This window comes from Jaculus jaculus, chromosome 5 (assembly GCF_020740685.1).
Source record: "Jaculus jaculus isolate mJacJac1 chromosome 5, mJacJac1.mat.Y.cur, whole genome shotgun sequence".
NCBI classification, from domain to species: Eukaryota; Metazoa; Chordata; class Mammalia; order Rodentia; family Dipodidae; genus Jaculus; species Jaculus jaculus.
This window is the reverse complement of record NC_059106.1, coordinates 128,260,237-128,282,096: the sequence shown is the minus strand read 5'-3', so window position 1 is coordinate 128,282,096 and position 21,860 is coordinate 128,260,237. Positions and strand designations below refer to the sequence as shown.

Below are 21,860 nucleotides of genomic sequence, written 5' to 3'. Positions count from 1 at the left end.
CAGAGATGGGTGCCAGGCTGCAGGCTCTTAGAGAGCAGGAGCTGGGCCCTTAGTCTACATGCGGGAGAGCCATTGAGGATACTGACGTGGGTGAGTGGCATGACCAGCATTCAGAAGAGTGCTTTTGGAAATGGGCAGATATGGAAAACGATCCCCAAGGCTGTGGCTGATTAACCGATAGCTGCTTATGAGGGGTTGAGGTGGGAAGTGTGGTGTTGGACATCTTGAATTTCAGTTACCTTTTTGATTCTGTATTAATGTGGATCGCAGTGGGATGCAAGCATCCAGAACTTAGTTTGCATTAGACAGAAATCTGAGAAGCATGAATATTCACTGAGGAAAGGAGGGTTCTCTAAGATAGCCTGGTGAGAGCAAAAGGAGAAGTAGATTAGGCCTAAGCTTTGAAAACCTCCAACAGTTGATCCTTAGTTACAAGGAAACTGCAAAGGCATGGCTACTGAGTTGGGGTGAAACTTCAGACTGCCAAGAGAAGAGGAAGCTCCAACATGAGGTGACAAGAGTCTCACTCACATGAAAAAAGAAGAGAATGCCCACTGAACCCCTTCGGTGCCCTTAGTCAGAGATGTGTCACTGAAGTGGTAGAAAAGATTGGTTTGGCTCTTAATATATAGTTTATATATAGCTGGGGCAGATAAATTAGAATTTGCTTTTGTTCTGGTCCCCCCTCCTTCTTTAACATGAGAGAAACCTATGATTCCTGAAGGGTGGGGCTGGGGGGGTTATCAAGTGAGGTTGTCTGTAACGGGAAGAGGCGCACTTGATGTACTCAGGTGTGCAGAAGAGATGCATTTGACACACAGACTTGCTACCGAACATGACTTTTTCTGTGTCCTACTCGGGGGCTTTCAGTGGCTCCTTGTTGTCCACTAAGTAAAGTTCAAGCTCTGCCTGATATTCAGTGGCTCTGCAGTTTGTCCTTAGAGCACCTCTCAGATCTCTCCACTGTGACCTTGTGCTGGCTCATTGTCTCTCCTTCAAGGTTTAACCTCTGTGTCCTTCTCCCTGTCTAACATTTCTTATCCCACTTAATATCTGGCTTTTACTTTTTCTGGGAAGTTTTTATTGATCGCCTTCCTTCCAAAGGCTCACTAGCTTCTTCTGAGCTCTAGCCACCCACCTGCCTCAGCTGTTCCTTGAAGTTACTATGTTGTTCATACCTGGTTATGCACCTACTATTTCCCTCACTTGGGCCCACACTGTTCCTTGTGTAAAGACTTGGGGCTGTATTGTTTATGTACCTATTGTCTTCCCATGCTCTTGGCCAGCACTAATTCTAGTGTAAGGATTCAGGCTGTACTGTCAGGCTTAATCTAGTTTCAACCTCTCTTCCACTATTTACCAGTTACCTTAGGCAAGACAAACTTTTTATTATTTTTAAGAAAGACAGAGAGAAAGGGTGCACCAAGGCCTCTAGCCACTGCAAACAAACTCCAGACACATGCACCACCTTCTGCCTCTGGCTTAAGTGGGTACTGGGACATCGATCCTGGGTCGTTAGGCTTCAAAAGCAAGCACCTTAACCACTAAGCCATCTCTCCAGCCCAAGACATAGTTTTAAAGAAACATAAAAATAAATTTGTATGGTCAGATAACAATCATATTGGATTTTTCTAGCATTAAATGGATTAATGTTTAAAACTACTTCCATTTGAGCCAGCCACAGAATTAACTGTGTTGAATAGATGAGACATGTATGATTCTAGTTAGCATCCATCTGTGCACAGCAGAAAGGAGAGGGTAGAACTCAGATAATTAATGTTTTTATTTCAGTTCTCTTTCTTTAGAGTTGTTGTGCTGCTTCTGTTTTTCTGATGATGATCCAGGTTTATGAGGTGGGATGCATTAGTTTCTGTAATTTTCACCTCTGGACTGTGTAGGATTGAGACACCTGGAGAATAATGTTCTCATCAGCTAGGATTTTTTTGTGCTTAAAAGCAAAAATTTGCATGCATTTTTGTTTTAAGTTTTTACTTACAGTGAGTAGCAGTTGGTAAAATAAGAAAGTTGCCAAGATGCATGTGACTTTTTCCCTTTTTGGGTTTTAATTGCTTGAGCAACTATCATAGCCCATGTGTAATACAGAGTCTGGAGTGCCACTGGATTTGAATTTCACCTTTATTCCTGGGGTCAGTGTCAATTCAGACAGATTGAGTTTGTCTTCAGACTTTCTTGATAGGCTCACCAGCAGGATGGGATGAGATGACACATGGCAAATGTAAACTGTTGTGTATTGGTTATGGTGGATTGTGTGTGCGTGTGTGTGTGTGTGTGTGTGTGTGTGTGTGTGTGTGTATTCCCTTGACAATATTTCTCTTTGATGCCATTTCCTTGGCATTGTTACCATTTGTGATCTTTCTCCCATCCTTGTTTACTTTCAGTGAGGTCTGCCAATCCTTGGTGAAACACAGCTCTGGAATAAAAGGAAACTTACCACTCCAAAAACTGCATCTGGCCTCACGAAATGGTTATCATTCTCGTCACCCTACTTTAAAGCTGCAAAGGCCCCACTTAAGGACATCGTTTCAACAGTTTTCTTCTCTCACTAACCTTCCTTTACGTAAATTGAAACTTTCTCCAGTTAAATATGGCTACCAACCTCACAGGAATTTTTGGCCTGCAAGGTTAGCTGCAAGGCTCTTAAAACTTCGGTATCTCATTCTGGGATCTGCTGTCGGGGGTGGCTATACAGCCAAAAAGGTGAGTTTAACTTTCTTACTAGTTTTCTAATTATTCCAAATTATTTTGAATTGTTATAGCATAAATAGAAAGAAAAGAAATATTTTTCTTTAGTAAAATGCAATTGGCTGTTAGGCATTTATTGAGTTTACTGTGTACTAAGTTTGCTTTTGTGGTGGTGATTAAGTGTAAACTATAATTTTAGGAGGTAGAGATGCATCAGAGGAAGGAGCTTCCATGTGGGAGCGAGAGCACTGAGGTTTGCCTTTTGAGCTTTGCCATTTAGTAATGCAAAAGGGAAAGCTATCTGTTATGTTCACAGGGCTGCTTCTTGACAGCGCTAGGATCAGAGCAAGGTGCCTCTCCATATCTTCCTTCTGCTTCATCAAGTAGTTTAATAGTAACATGAAGCCTGCTTGAAATCAGAGTAGGTTTTGAATGTTTATATTTTCTATATGTGGTAGAAGAGTACTTACATCTTATTTATACTTATCTGATAATTTAGGAATTTATTTTTTTTAAGTTTTGTGTATAATACATAGTTCTTCATAAATTAACACATTTTCTCTTCTCATTTCTATTTGGTGTTCAAAATATCTGATTATGGCATACTTTCTTATCTTTTAGACTTTTGATGAGTGGAAAGATATGATACCAGACCTTAGTGACTATAAATGGATTGTGCCTGACATTGTATGGGAAATTGATGAATATATCGATTTTGGTTTGTATTACCAACATTAAAATTCTTGTTTCAGTTATTTGTTAGAACCAGAAATGGTTGTGTTGAGGTAGTTTCTTAGTGGTTGACTCTAATATGTAATTCATTTTAATGATCAAAGTCATAAGGTATCAAAAGAAACTTGTATGAGAAGAAGTATTTGGTAGTCCAAGCATTTTACCACAGGTGTCACAGTCCTCATGGAACGTTTCCTTTTAGTTTTGTGTGCTAGTTGTGTGTGGCTGTTACTTTACTTTCCTTTTTAAAAGTTGCAGTCATGAGGATATGCATCTTGGTATCTTTCTTTTTCTACCTAGCACATTTTCTCAGCATTTCCTTGCAGCTGGCATTTTTCCTAAACACCATTTTTAGCATTATATGTGCCATGGTCACCTACACTGGCTGCTTTGATTGGATAGTATGGCTTCTTCTGCTTTTGTAGCCAAGTTCCTTAAAAGTATGTTAATATCCCCACTGACTTCTCCCTCATACTGTGCCTCATTTTAATAAGTAGGTAAGTAAAGAATGTACTTTACTACCTCATTGCAGTAACTTTTGATGAGCTTTAAAATAATCTTAATTTTCTTCAGTCGCCTTTTAAAGACATTGCATAATTTCTTGTCTTAGATGTATATGGATAGAATTAATTCCCACAAGCATTTTTTCATAGTACTTGCTAAACATAAGACAAAGATACTTTTAGGAAAAGCACCATGCTCAAATGGTTTTTCTAACATTTAGGAGGAAAATTGTTCAACTTGGTATATTTGCCAGTATCCCTGTGTTGGCTAAGTCTGAATTCTGATACTGGACTGCATGGTCTTGAGTCCTGGCTTCCTCACTGTGTGCCCCAGTTTCTTGTCTATGAATGGTTGACAGTAATAGGCACATTGTAGAATTTGCTAGAAGTTTAAGAATGCTTTTATGCCCCCAAGATTAATATTTGACACATATTCCTATTTTGAGACCGTTAAAAACTACTTGTGTGTTTTGGTCTTCTCTAGAGAAAATTAGAAAAGCCCTTCCAAGTTCAGAAGACCTTGCAAAGTTTGCACCCGATATGGACAAGATTGTTGAAAGCCTCAGCTTGTTAAAGGACTTTTTTACCACAGGTAAGGAAGAACCTGTTTGATCCAATTTATAGACTTAAAAACCGCAGAGGAAAAACAGATATGTGTTTGTGTGTTCCCATCTTTGAAATGAAAATATTGAATGCAAATTTTCTAAAAAAAAAATGTTTAACCAAGGACAAAAAAAGTTTTTGTTGCATGGTGCTTTTAATTCTTAGCCCAGTAAAGTGAAGATTTATTACAAATTTATGCTTGACAGTCAGTTAGGGGAAATATAACTTGCTCTTGACAAGTAGATGAGACTACCTATGTATTTGCTTTTCATAATTTGTTAGAACCAATATGATGGCTGCCAAACCAAATTTAATTTAATGGACCATAATGAGTACAATTTGTAAGGTTAATTCTGGCATATTTGACCAATTATTGCCCTATTGTGAAATAAGTCTGAGATCTCAGACATCTTTGTTTGCTCGTTCTTATTAAATTTTACATTTTTATTTTCCTTTTTGCTGATTTTTCACAGGTCACAAATTGGTTAGTGAAGTCATAGACGCTTCTGACCTACTTCTCTTGTTAGGTGTGTAACTAGACATTTTTGCTGACCTTAACCTGCCTTTTAAATGCTTCTAATAAACTAGTTGCAAATAAAATTGTAGACCAAATTTATAATCCTGCTTATGCTGAATTTTAAAGCCCCAGAACTGTGTTAGGCAAACTGATTATCCATTCCATGGAAATAATAAAAGAATTGCTTTGGTGATAAAAGTAAAATTTTAAATATGTAAGATTGAAAGATATAAAAGAAAATTTGCTTAACCAAATATTTCTTGAAAAATACCAATTTATTTTTGATAATTGAAATGAAAAGTAAGTTTAGTTTGTCTCATCTGCCCTGTCATAGTGGACATTTTAAATATGCTTCTATGTTATATATGTGGTCTGATGGCAGTAGAATTTGGTTAATCTTTTGAGTAGCCCATTTTAAAAGTCCTTATCAAAATTGTCTTATTTTTATTGCAGTTACCGTTTTATATAGGTATAAACAGGTTAAACATATACTATGTTCTTTTAGATTTTCAACATTGGTTGCCAAAAATGTGCTTCAAATAAAAATAAATATGATTGATGCTTTGACTCTGGGTGCTCTAAATTTATTTTATTTTAAGATAGGTTCTCACTATTTAGCTCAGACTGGCCAGAACTTTCATTTCTCCAATTCCTCTGCCTCAGCCTCCTGAGTGCTCAGTGCTGAGACTATAGGCATACCTATGGCCTTTTCTCTGGCTTTGTTTTTTCATTTTGCCATGGTGGGGGTCCAATGCTTACTATGCAAGCACTGCACTGCACTGCACTCTGTCCTCAGTCCCCTGCCACACACACTTTTTAATTGAGTAGATGTGGTTTGGCATTTACCTTAGGCTATTGATGTCACTGAACAATTCAAAGCATTGTATATTTATCTTTAAGGTTCACCTGGAGAAACAGCATTTAGAGCAACAGATCGTGGATCTGAAAATGACAAGCATTACAGAAAGGTAATTATAGTAGAGGTGGAATTCTTCTCTAAGTAATGTTGAAAGAATTTTAAAAGTTTTTACCTTTTTGAAAGATTTGGAAATGTCGAAATATTAGTAGAAGATATAAAAAATATGTTCTTGCTTAGTGCAGAATGTTCTGGAAAGATAATTAGAGAAGCCTGTATCTTTCAGATATAAATAATATGAATATGTAGTATATAATATAGTAATACATGATTACTTAATATGTTGAATAATTCAGCAGTTTTAGGAATACAATCAAAGAAGCTTGTTTCCTTCAAATATGTTTTTTGAAATAGTCATTCAAGTGTTGGTGCTCAAAAATGGTTTTGTTCTAAACATGTGTGGGAAAAGCCAATGTAGACAATTCAACCAGTCTTTCTCGGTACTTCTCAGACCAGCATGTGTGCATGGGTCTTAGACAGCCCTGAGAGGACTCAGACTGTATAGGACGTGCAAAATTTATCAACGTAGCCCACTTTTTCATGAAACATCTTCTGGAGACTTACTTTCATTTAGAAACAAATGAGGAAGAAGTGAGTTATTAGGGAGTAAATCACTTTTTTTTTTTGTATTGTGAGTATACAGTTATGAATGGGGGCATTAAGAGACATGTCTGTTGACGCACCAGCTATGTGAACAAATCCACATTAAAGTTGAAGGAGAATAGCATATGAAAATTACAGAAATGCTGAGCTAGAATAACTACATTATTCTGAACTTGTAATCATATGTCTATCTGGTATCTTCTTAGTTATTACATTTCATTCTTTTGGAACTGATAAATTACATAAAAATTTTTGAAAAATATCTAGGTATATTTATGAAGAAATGTTCTATGAATATTTTTAAATGAAGTATATAGTTATACTGAGCTTTAAAATACAGAAAACAATTTTATATTGTTTTGAGGAACAGGAAGAAGAAATAATTTCTGCGTGTGTATTTCCATGTCTTTGATCCTTTTATATTATATTGCAAATTTTAATTATATTTCCAAGATCTTTTTCTTTTACCTTTCATCTATTGGATAAAACATATTTGAAAATGTTTATTTGCTTTTTTGTTTTTTTTTTTTCAAGGTAGGGTCTCAGTCTAGTCCAGGCTGACTTGGAATTCACTATATATTTTCAGGCTGGCCTCGAACTCAAAGCAGTTTCCTACCTCATGCTTTCTGAGTGTTAGGTTTAAAGCTTATTTGCTGTTTAACTTGGCCTCTTTTTAATATTCTTTGAATTTACATTATTTTGACTAAGAAACACTCCTAAGCTTTTTATGCTCTGGGGGTAGAATTAGAAATTGGCCTAGTGTGTGCAGCATGTTTTGAGCCATGCATGATGTTGGCCCAGAGGTAAGTAACTCGGTAGGCAGAGGTAAACTGACCTTCCTGACAAGGAGCCACTGTCACAGGTGTAGTAGTGTGGCTCTTGTGACAGGCCACTATTTGCCTGGGTCATTTACAGGTGCATAGGTCTACTTTCTCTCACGTGTCACTCAGGATTGCTCTGGTGAATGTGAAACTTATTTCAGGGCTTGACTCAATTCCTGGAAAATGCTGCCATGATGGTAAACAATTAACTGAAGTCTGTAGTATAGATAAACAAGAATGTTTCTTTATGGATTTGATTTGTTGCATTAAACATGAAAATAAATATGTTGCTTTATTTTATAATTTACTCCTTTGCTTGTTTGACTGTAAAATAGCCCTTGTAAAAACTATTTCCTTTAAACTTTTTCTAATTTATTGTTATTACTTTGCCCATTAAAAACTCACATTTTTTCCAATGAAATCTTGTAAATACTAAATTTCAAGCTGCAATTATGCTGCACTTACTGTATGTTAAATCAAAGTATGGTAAATGTTAACATAAAAAATTGATGTTTCAAAAAAGTGTCTTTGCCCCCTACTAATATTTTTTAATTCCACTGATACACAGTATGTGTTTCTAGGGTTTGTCTGTTGTCTGTGATTCTTGAGACTAACATGCTGCATGGATAGGATGCATAAGCTGACCTGATTTTAAGACCCTTCTCAGCAAAGGAAGGACTGAATGTAAACATGCAAGGCGAGCCCTTAGCATAGCAGTAGCCTCATTGAAATCACACCTACACACAAAGTTTGAAGATCTGGATGCATCAAAGATGGGATGGCGTCCAGAGTTTAGCTTATTATGCATTAAATTGGTTTGGGCTGAGGTCTTCAATTGCATTGAGGGTTTGAAACCGTCATGCTGAAGGTTAATGGTGGGCAGGTTTGTGGTTTGGGTCTCCTGGCTAGACTTCTACTAGAAACATGCAATTTAATACAAACCTAGTTTTTAAAGTGGTAATAATTAGAAAATGTTTCCCTTTCTATCTCTCTCTCATTCTCTCTCTCTTTGGTCCAAAGTAGGCTCTCACTGTCCTGGAACTCACTCTGTAGTCCCAGGCTGGCTTTAAACACACAGCGATCCTCCTACCTTTGCCTCCCTGGTGTTGGGATTAAAGATATGCACTGCCACACATGGCAAAAACATTTCTATAACTAGAAATGAAATAAAGATATGTCCTTTTTTAAAAAAAACTATTTTATTTATTTATTTGAAAGAGAATGAGGGAGAGAGAAAGCGAGAGAACTGGCACACCAGGGCCTCCAGCCACTGCAAATGAACTTCAGATGCATGTGGCCCCTTGTGCACCTGGCTAATGTGGGTCCTGGGGAATCAAACCTGGGTCCTTTGGCCTTGCAGGCAAATGCCTTAACTGCTAAGCCATCCCTACAGCCCAGGCTATGTCCTTTTTGTTTTTTTTTTTTTTTTTAAAGGAAAACACATCTGGAAAAGTCTTGGTAAATAGAGGAACAGTTAGGACCATTCAAAATCACCTGAAGTGAGAGTGACAGGAGTTGAGGGGAATATAAATGTCTTGTAGAATAGCTTGACCTGAGTCAGAATGTACAGCATGAGGTTCCCTGTGGTTCTTAGCCTGAGCCCACTAGACTTGTAGGTAAATTTTTACAGTGTTGTAAAAGTCACAGAAGGAGCTGGAGAGATGGCTTAGTGGTTAAGACACTTGCCTGCAAAGTCTAGGGACCTAGATTCAATTCCCAAGTGCCCATATAAGCCAGATGCATAAGGTGGCACATGCATCTGGGGTTCGTTTACAGTGGTTAGAGGCCCTGGTATGCCCATTCTCTCTATCTGCCCCCTTCCCCACGCCAAATAAATAAATTTTTTAAGTATGTTAGGGAGTAAAAAGAAAGTCATGAAAGATGTCTTTCTACATTATGTTGTGCAGGTTAAGTAATCAAGTTCCTTTCATCTTGATTAATATCCATTCTGTTTGTGGACACTAGTTATTCATGCTATACCATCAAAAGTTCTGATATGGGGCGGGTAGGAGAGATGGCTTAGTGGTTTAGACACTTGCCTATGAAGCCTAAGGACCTAGGTTTGATTCCCCAGTACCCAAATAAGCCAGATACATAAGGTGGCGCATGCATGTGAACTTTGTTTCCAGTGACCAGAGGCTCTGGCATGCCTTTTCTCTCTCTTTGTGTATCTGTGCTTGGAAATGATTAAATAAAATATTTAGCAAAAGAAAAAAGTTCTGACATATATGTTCAATTAATAAAACATTGAAAATTCACTTTTTTAACCTTAGACCATTTCTTGAGGTATGATTGATATACAGTAATACTGCTTTTTGCTAAGTGTTTTTGTTAATCAGAAATTTTAAAAATTTGTGTCTACTGGAGGAAAATACTAGAAATAGCCCTGGTTATTAGTTGAATAGTACTTCTTTGACCTAGAGAACTTAAAATTTCCTGAATATTAATTGGGAATTGGAGTAGTGAACATATTTTAGTGAATAAAGGGACTTTAAATTAGCAGACTTTTGCTTATCAGCTACAGTGTATATTTAGTGAAAAGACCACTTGGTCTGCTCTCTTAGATTTGTAAGATGAGTATTCTGGTGAGAACTGATGTACTAAATGAGACATTCTCTTATTTGTGCTCTTGCCCTATCATGTTTCTGTTTGTTCATCAGCTTCTCACAGCTAATGACCATTTTAAAGGTAACAGGCACATTTATAAATCCTAGAGAGGCATTCAAATAGTAGTAGTAGTAGTTTAAATTTAGTTATTAAATGATAATACCAACATGGGTTTTTGGTTGATAAAGTTCTCCCAGCTAAAATACACCTCTTTCTTTTCCTTCTGTCTGTGTAATTTCTACTCACCCTGAAAACATAGCCCAGCTGTCCCCTTCATGTAGTTTGTCACAACCATGTTAGCTCTGTTGATACCACTCTGCTTGCTTTGGAACACTTGCCTTCTTAACACTTAGAACATTTGCTCTTTGAAACACTATTTACTTTGCTTTGAACTCTAAACTGTTAAGTGGACCATTTCTGTCTCTTAACTCTCTATCATAACACCTCAGACAGTTTTAAACTCCTGGCAAACTTAGTGGATTAGTTTAACTCAGTTGAACAGTGACTAATGTGAACTAAAATAATGGTGATAAGGGTATGACCAAAAATCTTTTTGTTTGTAATAACCTGTTGCCTTCCTTCATATTTGCTAACAGCTAACAAGAGGGCTGTATTTCATGTTCCTTCATATTTGCTAACAACTGAGAAGACTTAAATGTTAATTAACTCTTCTCCCATCCCCTCTCATAACCCCACTTAGACTGTTTCACCCTCAGTATTCTGCCCCTCAAATATATCATCTCTTAAATATATGTATATATATATATATATATATATCTATATTTTTTTTTTGAGGGAGAAAATGGGTGTGCCAGGGCCTCCAGCCACTGCAAACAAATTCTAGATGCTTGCATCACCTAGTGTATCTGGCTTACTTGGGTACTGGGGAATCAAAACTGGGTCCTTGGGTTTTACAGGCAAGCACTTTAACCTCTATGCTCTCTCTCCAGCCCCAAATATATCATCTTTAATTTTAGTAATTATTATCATTTATAATAGTTACTGTCCTTTATAATAGTTACTTTTTTCTCTCAAGAAACAGTGCATGAGTAGCTTTATATTTTTCATGTACTCATGCACTGTTTCTTGAGAGAAAAAAGTTCAAGCTTGGGAAAGATGTATTTTGTATATATTTGGATTTTATTCTCTTCCTGTATACATGCTTTTGAATTGGAATCTATATAGCTCATTATGTGGTACTTAGGGTAAAATTTAATGTTTTAAAAACTGGGGAAAGATAATCTTAAAATATACAGCATAGTGTAAATAGAATTGTCTGTGTCTAATTTTTGTTTTGTTCCTACTTTTTTTAGGAGGTAACAGTTAATTTCACCTACCTTCACATAACAGTGCTTCAGTAACAGACTTGGAAGGAAAGTGAGATGTCACTAGAAAGAGGGTGCTTTCTTATGACCTAATAGATATTAGAGCATTTACTGTACAGTATATGTAGATACAAGCAATGATTTAGGGAAGGTATTTAAAGCTACTAGTGAAACTTCTGTGGCATTTTATAAATTAGAGCAACTAATGGTATGTCAGTGTAGTAGGTATAGTACTGTGAAGTTCACAGGAAGCCTTGGTGAAAGGCAATTGTTTGAGTAACTAAGTACCTGCAAGACTAGAAGTGATGGCCAAGAGGAATGAGCAAATGGATAAAAATGTCAGATTACTTTTGTTCTGTTTAATGTAAAGCAACAATATAAAAGTGAGAAAAAATACAGAACTATAAAAATAGTTGTCCTCACCATCTTTGAATAATTTGGCACTGACCATAAAACTGATTTATTCAAAAGATATGTCATTAAAGAGAACATCAAGATTTTGTTAGTGTATTTTATACTATCAAATCTGGAAACAAATTTTGAAATTTCATTTGTTATATTTCATTCATCCTATATAAATCAATCATATTGTTCATTGCCTAGTTATTAAAAATCATAACCTAGTATAGCAAAATCCTCAAGATTATATTAATCTTTTTATAATTAAGGGTGTTTTATTATAATTTGAACCTGTCTATATTTATTTTTTTATGTTTACACAAGCCTTTGGTTCTACAAGGTAAATTTAGAATTTTCTAGTGAGCCTATAAATTAACTAGTGAATGTAATGCTGACTAACATTTTTATTTAAGAGACTTTTTTTTTTTTGCAGTCTCTTTAAAAAACAGAAGCTCGCCCATACTGTAGGTGGTTCCTCTAAGTACTAGCTTTCCTGCTTCATTGTTATGTCTTGGTAAAAGTAGGCCCCCCTCAACCCTGTTCTTCCTACACACTGTTCTTTTACAAGTGAATTTTGACAATCGTTGGAGTGCTTGCTTGCAAGACTTCCCAGTGACACTCATTTTGTATCATTGTCATTCTTAGTTGTCCTTGTCTTCACATTTTTCAAGGCTAACTATGCCATAGGCCAGCAATTGAAAACACCTCAGAAAGGGACATTTCATTTAGTACTTTGCAACATGTGAATACATTGTAGTAAAATTGTACCAGTTTAATATTTTATGATTAAGTAGAATTAGTTTTAGAAATAGTAAAGGTATAGAGATCTAAACTATTTTTGCTTTATTTTTAAATTTTCAGAACAACTATTATCTCTATTTTTTAGTTTATGTTTTCTTAATAATTAATGTGTATTCAGTTGTTTTTAGAAGCTATTTCAATTTAATATTAAAACAGCTCATAAAAAGTGAAAATTCAGTCTAATTTATTATTTCATGCCTCAGAAAATCAAAATGGAACCTAAAACATCTCTTATGCATAAAAAGAGACCTAAATTTTAATATAACAAGTTGTGTACATAGAGGATTGAGTTGATGTAAAGCCTTGGTTAACTTGGTGCTAGAGTTTTGGGAGAAATTTGCAGTTGAAGAAATTATTTCAAGGAAAAATACTTAGGAATAATGGTTTCATAGATAATAAGCTGTTGTCTTCCAATCAATCCTTTATGAGGTAATGGTTGAGTGTTATAATATTTAGACCTGTAAGATCAACACTGTTAAAACTGCATATTTCAAGTCAGCAACATACATTAGTGCATTGGCGTGCATTGGCATATACATACTGGCAAGTAAGAAATCAGGCTTTCCCCAAGCAGTCCATTGGCCTCCAGTGCTGTCTTCTTTGAGCATCTCAGTTGGTCTGGGTTTTACTGTGGTTGGTATTATTTATCTGGTTCCTTTTGCTTAGCAGCTGTTATTGCACGTTACTTTTCACTTTTTAAACTATGCTGTTTTATTTTCCTGAGATAGCTGGCCCTTGTTAACTGAGAGGAAAATAGGAATGCAGTACAGAGCCCAGCTATGTGAAGGCTCTATAGATGCATGAGTTTCCATTTTTGTTTTAAGCTATCCATTCCCCCTTGTCTTACATCTGTTCCTCTGTTGTTCCCTTTGGTTTAACATTGTTCTCCTCCCCAATTTTCCTCTTCTCCTCATTGTAAATTCATGGCAGGGTCTGCTTGGCGAGCTCGTTCTCTTACAACAGCAAATTCAAGAACATGAAGAGGAAGCACGCAGAGCTGCTGGCCAGTATAGCACAAGCTATGCCCAACAGAAGCGCAAGGTGATGGATGGTTTAAGGGGGCTACGGATATGTTACACTAATCAACCATTTCTGCCAAGATCATGTCTCCTTAATCCATTCACATGCTCCAATTATGAGAGATTATTGTTAGCAAAGTAAATAGAAGAAAAATTATATCATACCCCCTGGAATAAATCAAGCCCTCTGAAATGGGTGGTGCACACAGAACCCAAAGTAGAAGCTCACATATAGGAAAGGAATTTAGGTACTAAAGATCAGATTGTCTATGTACGTCCATAGCTTGTGTTTAAAATTAAATTATGAATTGCTTTTATTGTCAAGAGGATCTTTAAAAATACGTTTGTAAAATTTTTTTAAATATATGTTGTGACAGGTCAGAATCCTACAGTATAGATCCCTGGTTTATATTCCAAACAAACTTATAGATAAAAGTGAAGCAAGCTTAATAATTACACTGTTATACTTAAGTCTTAAACTAAGCTAATTGTCTCACCTCTGTTAGCTCAGAAAAGTTGTAAGTTACATATAAGCTTTATTCAGGGGAAAAAGAGGGAGTCATATAGTTAACCTCTTGTAGGCTTTGCTCTCTAAATCAGTATTGTGGGAACAGGTTTTAGTGCCATGATTCTGCTGGCTAACATACTTGGTGGTGGCTAATGCTGCACAGTGTTCTCCATAATCCATCTTTGTCTTCATTGTCACTTCCTGGTTTTTCTCAATTCCATGGCTGTGGAAACAAGTGGTTTGGTTCAGTTTTTGATGAATAATATTGGTCAAAAAAAATGGGTTTCTTCTATGTGTGTGATTAGAGTAGACAACGCAAACTGAGAAAAGATTTATTTTAAACATTCTCTGTTCTCTACCATGAGTATATCCTTAATTAGTCTAAGAAATTGGATACCTACACTGAGCCATCCATTCCTTGACTCTGTTACAGAGGAAAGGGAAAGAGCTTTTGTGTTTGGGATGTGAATAGAGTGCTACTTAGGATTTTTTATAATAAAATTGAATCCCACCTGTATGCCATTTTAAAGATATGATTCATGATGACTGACATGCTTTTGAATCACAACAGAGGAGATACTAACAATCATGTGATTCATTTTTTATATTACCAACTACTGGTAGATTTGCTTTACTGCTCTTTCTCAGGCTTGGAGATACTGTTCTTATTCCTTTTTATTTTTGTTTTGTTTTATATTTATTTTATTTTATTTATTTATTTATTTATTTATTTTTTTTTTTGGTGTTTTGAGGTAGGGTCTCACTCTAACCCAGGCTGACCTTGAATTCACTTTGTAGTCCATGGTGGCCTTGAACTCACAGCTATCCTCCTACCTCTGCCTCCCTAGTGCTGGGATGAAAGGTGTGTACCACCACGCCTGGCGTCTTATTCCTTTTTACTGAGTTGTTCACTTAACTCTTCTGTCCCTCTTTTTGCCATTTGTAAATTAGAGAATGGCAGGCCTTCACCCCATCTATGTGGAGTACCACATAGGGCTTGCTCCTGCCTTCTTTGTAGTTACCTTGTGGAAAACTAAGTGGAACTTTAAAAATAATTTATGCTATTCTTTAATGAAACCATTCTCAGTGTCCCAAAAGACCTATTCCTTACTGTGTCTCCTCCTTCCCAGCAGTGCACAGATCATTTTTCAGTTCTTGTCTGACAGGATTAAAATCCTTATTCATGAGATTTTTATCATTCTGGCATTTGAGGCCTACTTAAAACTCAAAACAAACCACAGGTACTTTTTGTTGTATTAGATTATTCCTCCCCTGCCTTCTTAAACATACAACAAAGTCCCCATTAGAAATAGTTCAAAAATGATGCCTGTGTTTTATGAGCAAAAGAGCTCAAGCAGAGACAGATTAAAATTGCCATTGATAGTTTTACTTCCTAGAAATATGCATGCTGTGAAGGTACATGCATAAATACAAAATTTGACTTCCTATGCATGTGTATATATATGCTGAAAGCTTTACTTCCTTTGAGTGTGTATATTAGAGCTCTCTTAGAGATATATTTCAGAATGGCCATGATGGCTTATGAGAAAGACACTCAAAATAATACATGGTTCTGTGAGGACCAGATAAAAAAATTTCTCTTTCAGTGTTAGCTTGTTTCTGCAGAAGATTCCATTTTGTTCCCCCATCAGTTTCACAGCCCTGAAATTGTAGGAAAGCTCTGGTTTCAAGACCTTTGACTTCACTTTTGTGAATTACCTTCATAGTGAAATCTATGTATATTAAACAGTACAATTTGCGCTTCTTGCTGTAAGCAACTGAATTTGACCAGTAAAGCCATCAAAAGAAAATATACCCAACTTGGTAGCTAAAAATAAAATTGGAAAATAGCTCACACTAGTATCTTAAGAAAACATGTAAAATTTCTTTAATCTTATTTTATAGACCTAAAATTTTGATCTTATGTCCTAAGACTAAATTAGAGATAATTTTTAACTCCACCAGCACCTGTCTTTTCATAAAATGTTAGTTTTGATAATATGATAGTCCATTTAACTAAGCAAATAGGAAGTATGCCTGTAAACTATGATTTACTCTCACAAGTTTTCTAGAACAGCTAATGAAATTTGAGTTTGTTAAAATATTGGTACTTGTGGTAACTAAACAATCTTTGAAATAAAGATTATATTTGTAATATTCTAATACCTTATATTATTTTAAATTATGTTACTTTAAATTTTACCAGCTACTAGCTAAGTTGACTTTTTACTGCCTTTGGCTCATAATAAACACTTTAACTTTTTAATTTAATTGTATTAGTTGTTTTATTGTCACCCCAGATTTTAAATAACACTGGAATTTTTATAACAACTTAGGACAACATACTGCATGAAATCACTAAAATCTCATTTAAAACTAAAGCAGTTGAAACTAATGCCACTTACATATTTTATGCTAATTAGTTGCAGTTGGTTGACTATCTAATGAAATAAAGTAAATCAAAGTACCTATTTAAATGAATTGGGAATTTAATCTGCATAATGAATTTTTATAATCATATTCTTCCAGAATGAAAGCATGCCATGTAGTCATAATATGCAGTGATTTATTTTTTAATTGGCCTTTCAGATTTTATTCTCTGAGTTGTGGTCTCCTCAACTTTCCTGGCTCTCACAGTTAAAAGACTTAATGATTCTTGTCCAAGCTATACAAATATCCATAGTCAAGTTGAAAAAAAAATTATATCAGCAAGTCTCTGCTTGTTATATAGGAGTAGAGAAAAAAACCAAAGCTTGTATTATATTGTTGTATTATGCTTTTTTCTCATTATCAACTAGTATTGAGAACTTTTTAAGTATAGACTTTTAAGGGAGGTAAAAAAATCTACCTGTCATTTCTAGTAAACATCTATTTAGATAAAAATGGGAAAATTTGAAGAAATATTTGGAAATAGTAATTAAAATCACAAAGTAAACTTTCATAGCATGGACAAGATTTAGTATTGTCTAACTCAATACAGAAATTATTTTAAAAGTTTTAAGGTCTATTATTGCCATGACTTGAAAAATATAAAGATATCAATGTAAAAGAATATGATTTTCACTTAGTTTTTCTTTTGTGAAATAAATTCATACATGGAATTTTTGACTTTTTGAATTCAGATAATTATTTCTGAGGTCTTAGGATAGAACTGTCTTGTCAAACGTCAGTACACAAGTGAAGTAGATTTTTCATAAATGACATTTTTGTTACAACCATTCATTGTGTTTTGGGCTTAGAATTGTATTGTGACTACTGTAAAACATGTTATACAGTAAGATTCTTAGCTTTTTAGAATGTTTACCTTAGCAATGTTAATACCAGTTTGAAGTAGTTTACACAATATGTGTGAATTTTATCTTTTTATTTTATGCCAATTTCAGTTGCTTAAGTGGTTTCATTTCAGTAGATATATTTATGTATTATAAGTTAGCTGATCTTGTATTGGAGTTGAATTTAAAGGCAAGCATTTGGCTTCACTTAACACTGAAGATGCAGGTTGTCCTTTGCACTTACTCTGCACTTCCTACCTAAAGTGCAGGCATAGAGATTTTATCCTAAAAGGATAGTGTGTCCAGTAGCTATACACAGTAGCAGGTGTCTGATTTCCCAAAATAGATTTCTGGAGGTGGCTCAGTGCCTCATTGCTTCAAATGTCTCAGCCCCTGTGCTTTAACAGAGTGCCCTCTTACAAAGATAGTAACCACATGGTCCTCTCTCTCTTTTTTAAAGCCAGAGAGTAGATGGTTTATAATTTTGTTTATTATGTTTTTGAGAGAGAGAAAGAAGGGGAAAGAAAGAATAGTCACACTAGGGTCTTTCAGCTGCTGTGTACAAACTCCAGATGTCTGATCCCCCTTGTGCACATGTGTGACTATGTGCTTGCATCACTGTGTGCCTGGCTACATGGGACCTGGAGATTGAAACATCCATTCTTAGGCTTCACAGGCAAGTGCCTTAACTGCTAAGGCATCGCTTCAGCCCTCTTATTTTTTTTTTTTAATAAGTCTTTTATGACAGGCAACCAGAATGGTAATGACAAAGGGACTCCTTAAGGTGTTTTTATTTAATAACAAATGACTTTAATTAACTCTTTTTAATTTATGGGTGAATGCATAAATCACTTGATTTAAAATTTGCTTTGATCAAAAGGGTATAAATCCAGTAGTTTTTACTGTTAATACTTCTCTAAAATATTAACTTACTGTACATTCTATATAAACCTAATTCTATTCAACTAAAATTAGTTTATTTTGTATATTTAGGTATCAGACAAAGAAAAAATTGACCAACTTCAAGAAGAACTTCTGCATACTCAGGTAATCTAACAAGTAAGAACCCTAGTATGTTCTCTTGCTGAGGTGCTAGAGATTGAACCCCCATCATTGAAAGTGCTAACAAGCACTTTGCCATTGAGCTCCATCCCTAGCCCCAGAAACTTTTTCTGATAATCTAATGTAATTATACCAATATGGAAACTTAGTTCTTCAACAAAGCAAATTTTGAATGGTTAGTGATAGACCCTTATTGCCAATAGTTATAAAAGGTAGGAAATGAGTAAAGAAGGAACTAGGTAACACTGAGTTAGCTCATTTAGGTGCAGAAACCTACTTTGAGTGAATCTTGTCCTTCTAATTTTAAAGACAAACTATTATTTTAAAAGGTGATAGCGGTTTGTCCTTGTATAACTTAATGTTTATTTTTACTCTGGTAGGCCAATTCCCTTAATTGGTATATCAGGTAAAGAAATTTGAGCTGAGTCACACATAGTTCTGATGAGCCCTCTGAAACCATTTTCATTTGCTTCTCTGAAACCTCAAACCAATCATAAAGGATTTTCCTAAAGGTATTTCCTGATACCATAATTTCTTCTCTTCTGCTACTGTAAGTTGATGATTTAAAAAAAAAAAAATGGGTATTTTAAGAATCTCTTCTGGGGCTGGAGAGATGGCTTAGTGGTGAAGGCACTTGCCTGCAAAGCCAAAGAACCCAGGTTTAATTCCACAGATCCTATATAAAGCCAGTGCACTAGGTCTGGAGTTCAGTTGCAGTGGCTGGAGGACTGGGCATGCCCATTTTCTCTATATGCCCCTCTCTTCTCCTCTCAATAAATAAATAAAGTATTTTTAAAAAGAATCTATTCTGTACAATGTAATCAATAGCTAATGTTCTAGTGTGAAACTGCTCTATTGCTCCCTCAACAGTGATTCTATATAAATAACAATGATGTATAACAATTAAAAGTTATTTTTAACAGTTAAAAGACATTATTTGGCTCGCTCTTATTAGAGAAAAAACTTAAAGCAAGGACAATGTGACTGGAGCTAAACAAGTAGTATACTTGCAACCACAGACTTCCTTCATTGATTCTCACATCTATCCATACACTAGACTCATTCGTGCTTTGAGTAGCCCCAAGTCTTTCTTAAGGCTACTCTGCCATAAGTTAGGAATCATTGGCCTCAAGAGAGATTAAATGGTGATGTGGAGAAGGAGGGAGGGGAGGGCAAAGGACACAGAAAGGAGAGGGGGGAATAAAAAGGGAGCAGGGATTTGGCGAAGAAGTGAGTCGACTAAAATAAATTTTATTTGAATATGTCATAATGATACTTTTTTGTATACTAATTTAAAAAATAAAGAATCACTGGTCTCAACATGGGCAGTAATCCAGTTGCTGTCTAGCCCATTGCTCCCCGACAGCCCGCCCCCCCCAAGAAAAACAAATAAACAATCATTTGTCTTTAAACATGATCTGGAGCTATGACATCAGTATTCTCTGGGAGCTTGTTAGAAAAGGAGATTCTTGGCGCCATACCAAACCCCCTAGCAATGGAACCCAGCAGACTTTAAGGGGAGGATTATTTTGTTTTATTGTTTGTATGGTTTTGATTTTTGAAATAAGGTTTCACTGTGGAGCTGATCTAGAGCTCAAAATCATCCTGCCTCAGCCTCCTGAATGCTGGGGTTGTAGACATGCACACTATTACACCCAGATAGAATCTTTACTTTCAAAGCCCTCAGGGTAATTGTGATTGAGAATAATTTGAGAATTATTTGTTCTAGAGCTTTAGGACAACCTGGCAGCACTCCCTTGCAGGGTGGTTACACAGTTGGCACTGTACCACAGAGAAAATGCAGACCTCCCCATATACACCCAATAGTTGCCATATTTATAGGGAAATGAGCCAGTGGAGGTCCACTTGTGACTTCTGCATTTGTAGTCATTATCCACTGAGCATTGCTGTACTGTGGAGAATGGATAATAGAATAAGCTATGGACTTATCTATATTTATGTCATTGACACTGAGTAGAAAGAAATATGCAGGCCATAGGTGAAAATTTTAATTGACACATTAAAAAAGAAACGGTTGCAATTTATTTTATAATATATTTTATTTGACCCAATATATCCCAAATTAGTATCCTTTCAACATATAATTCATGTACTATATATCAATAAATCATTTTTTATTTATAACATGTATTGATTAGAATCAGCCATATCTTAAGTGGTCAGTAGTTAGTGTAACCAGTGACTGTTTTAAATAGCAAAAATTTTAATTTGATATTGCTGAATATAAGTGCCATATACAATCTGTTTTCCATGCAATCTATCTAGTTCTACTTTCTCATACTATATAATTTATGTACTTTAATTTGACCTAAGTTGGGCATTCTCTGAGGATGGGACCATGACTTCTTTTTTGGGGGGAGGCATGACCTCTTATTACTTACTTTGTTCTCAGAAGGTTAAAATCTAAGGTATGACAGAAAATTATGAGTTTCACTTTGCAAAAGGTAACCATAGTTTATTTCATAAGTAGTTGAGTGGTACAACTTTATAATTTGGGGAGATTTTAATTAGACTTAATTACTTGTTAACCTGCCTTTCTCTTACGTAGTTTTGTGTTCTATTCTGCTGTAGTTAAAGTATCAGAGAATCTTGGAACGTTTAGAAAAGGAGAACAAAGAACTGAGAAAATTAGTATTACAGAAAGATGACAAAGGCATCCATCATAGAAAACTTAAGGTATTTTGAGTTTATCTTAATTTTGTTAATTCTCAGAACATGGGAAACATTGTGTGATCATCAATAAAAAGTTTTAAGAAACCATAAAGTATACAGTATATTTATATTCTAGCCTTATGTCAACATCTCACTACTTGTAGCATCCAAAGATTCATTTTAAGTTATGCCCATAAATCTTCATTTTTTAAGAGGAAGTTCTTGTGAATCAACTTATTTTATGAAATTCCTACTTTATCTTTAGGTTTAATTTCTTTCATCTATAAAATTATAATCAGTGGATTAGTGAACACTAATAAGATTTGGGAAGATATCACCATTGCTTCATTTGTATTTCTGGGATATATTCTTCAGTTTAAGATAATTAACATTTGGGGCTGGAAAGGTGGCCCAGCCATTTGATTCCCCAGTACCCACATAAAACCAAATGCACAAAGTAACACATATCTAGAGTTTGTTTACAGCAGCTAGAAGGCCTAGCATGCCCTTTCTCTCTCTTTGCCTCTCTCTCCTCTGTCCTCCCTCCCTCCCTACCTCCCTCTTTCTTTCTCTCTCTCTCTCTCTCTGTCTGTCTGTCCTTGGAAATAGAATATAATGATATAAAAGTTTTAAGTAATTAACATTTGTCTTCTCAGGGGAGATTCCTTGCACATTGAAAAATTTTTGAAAAAAGAAAAAAAAAATTTTTTTTCCAAGGTAGGGTGTTGCTGTAGTCTCAGGCTGACCTGGAATTCACTAGGTAATCTCAGGGTGGCCTCGAACACATAACAATCCT

General features: G+C 35.4%; 1 protein-coding gene across 4 annotated transcripts in view; it reads left to right on the top strand.

Moving 5' to 3' along the window:
* Opa1 (OPA1 mitochondrial dynamin like GTPase) overlaps positions 1-21,860 on the top strand; it is a 79,855-nt gene that overhangs the window by 3,976 nt on the left and 54,019 nt on the right. Inside the window, exons 2-9 of one of the 4 annotated variants that reach the window (XM_004654249.2) lie at positions 2,400-2,718; positions 3,325-3,421; positions 4,423-4,530; positions 5,015-5,068; positions 5,959-6,026; positions 13,461-13,571; positions 18,323-18,376; positions 20,984-21,088. In XM_004654249.2, coding sequence (XP_004654306.1) covers positions 2,400-2,718; positions 3,325-3,421; positions 4,423-4,530; positions 5,015-5,068; positions 5,959-6,026; positions 13,461-13,571; positions 18,323-18,376; positions 20,984-21,088 — 916 coding nt within the window. The remainder of the gene's footprint in view (positions 1-2,399; positions 2,719-3,324; positions 3,422-4,422; positions 4,531-5,014; positions 5,069-5,958; positions 6,027-13,460; positions 13,572-18,322; positions 18,377-20,983; positions 21,089-21,860) is intronic. The other 3 variants (XM_004654250.2, XM_004654252.2, XM_004654254.3) reach the window with 3 other exon arrangements.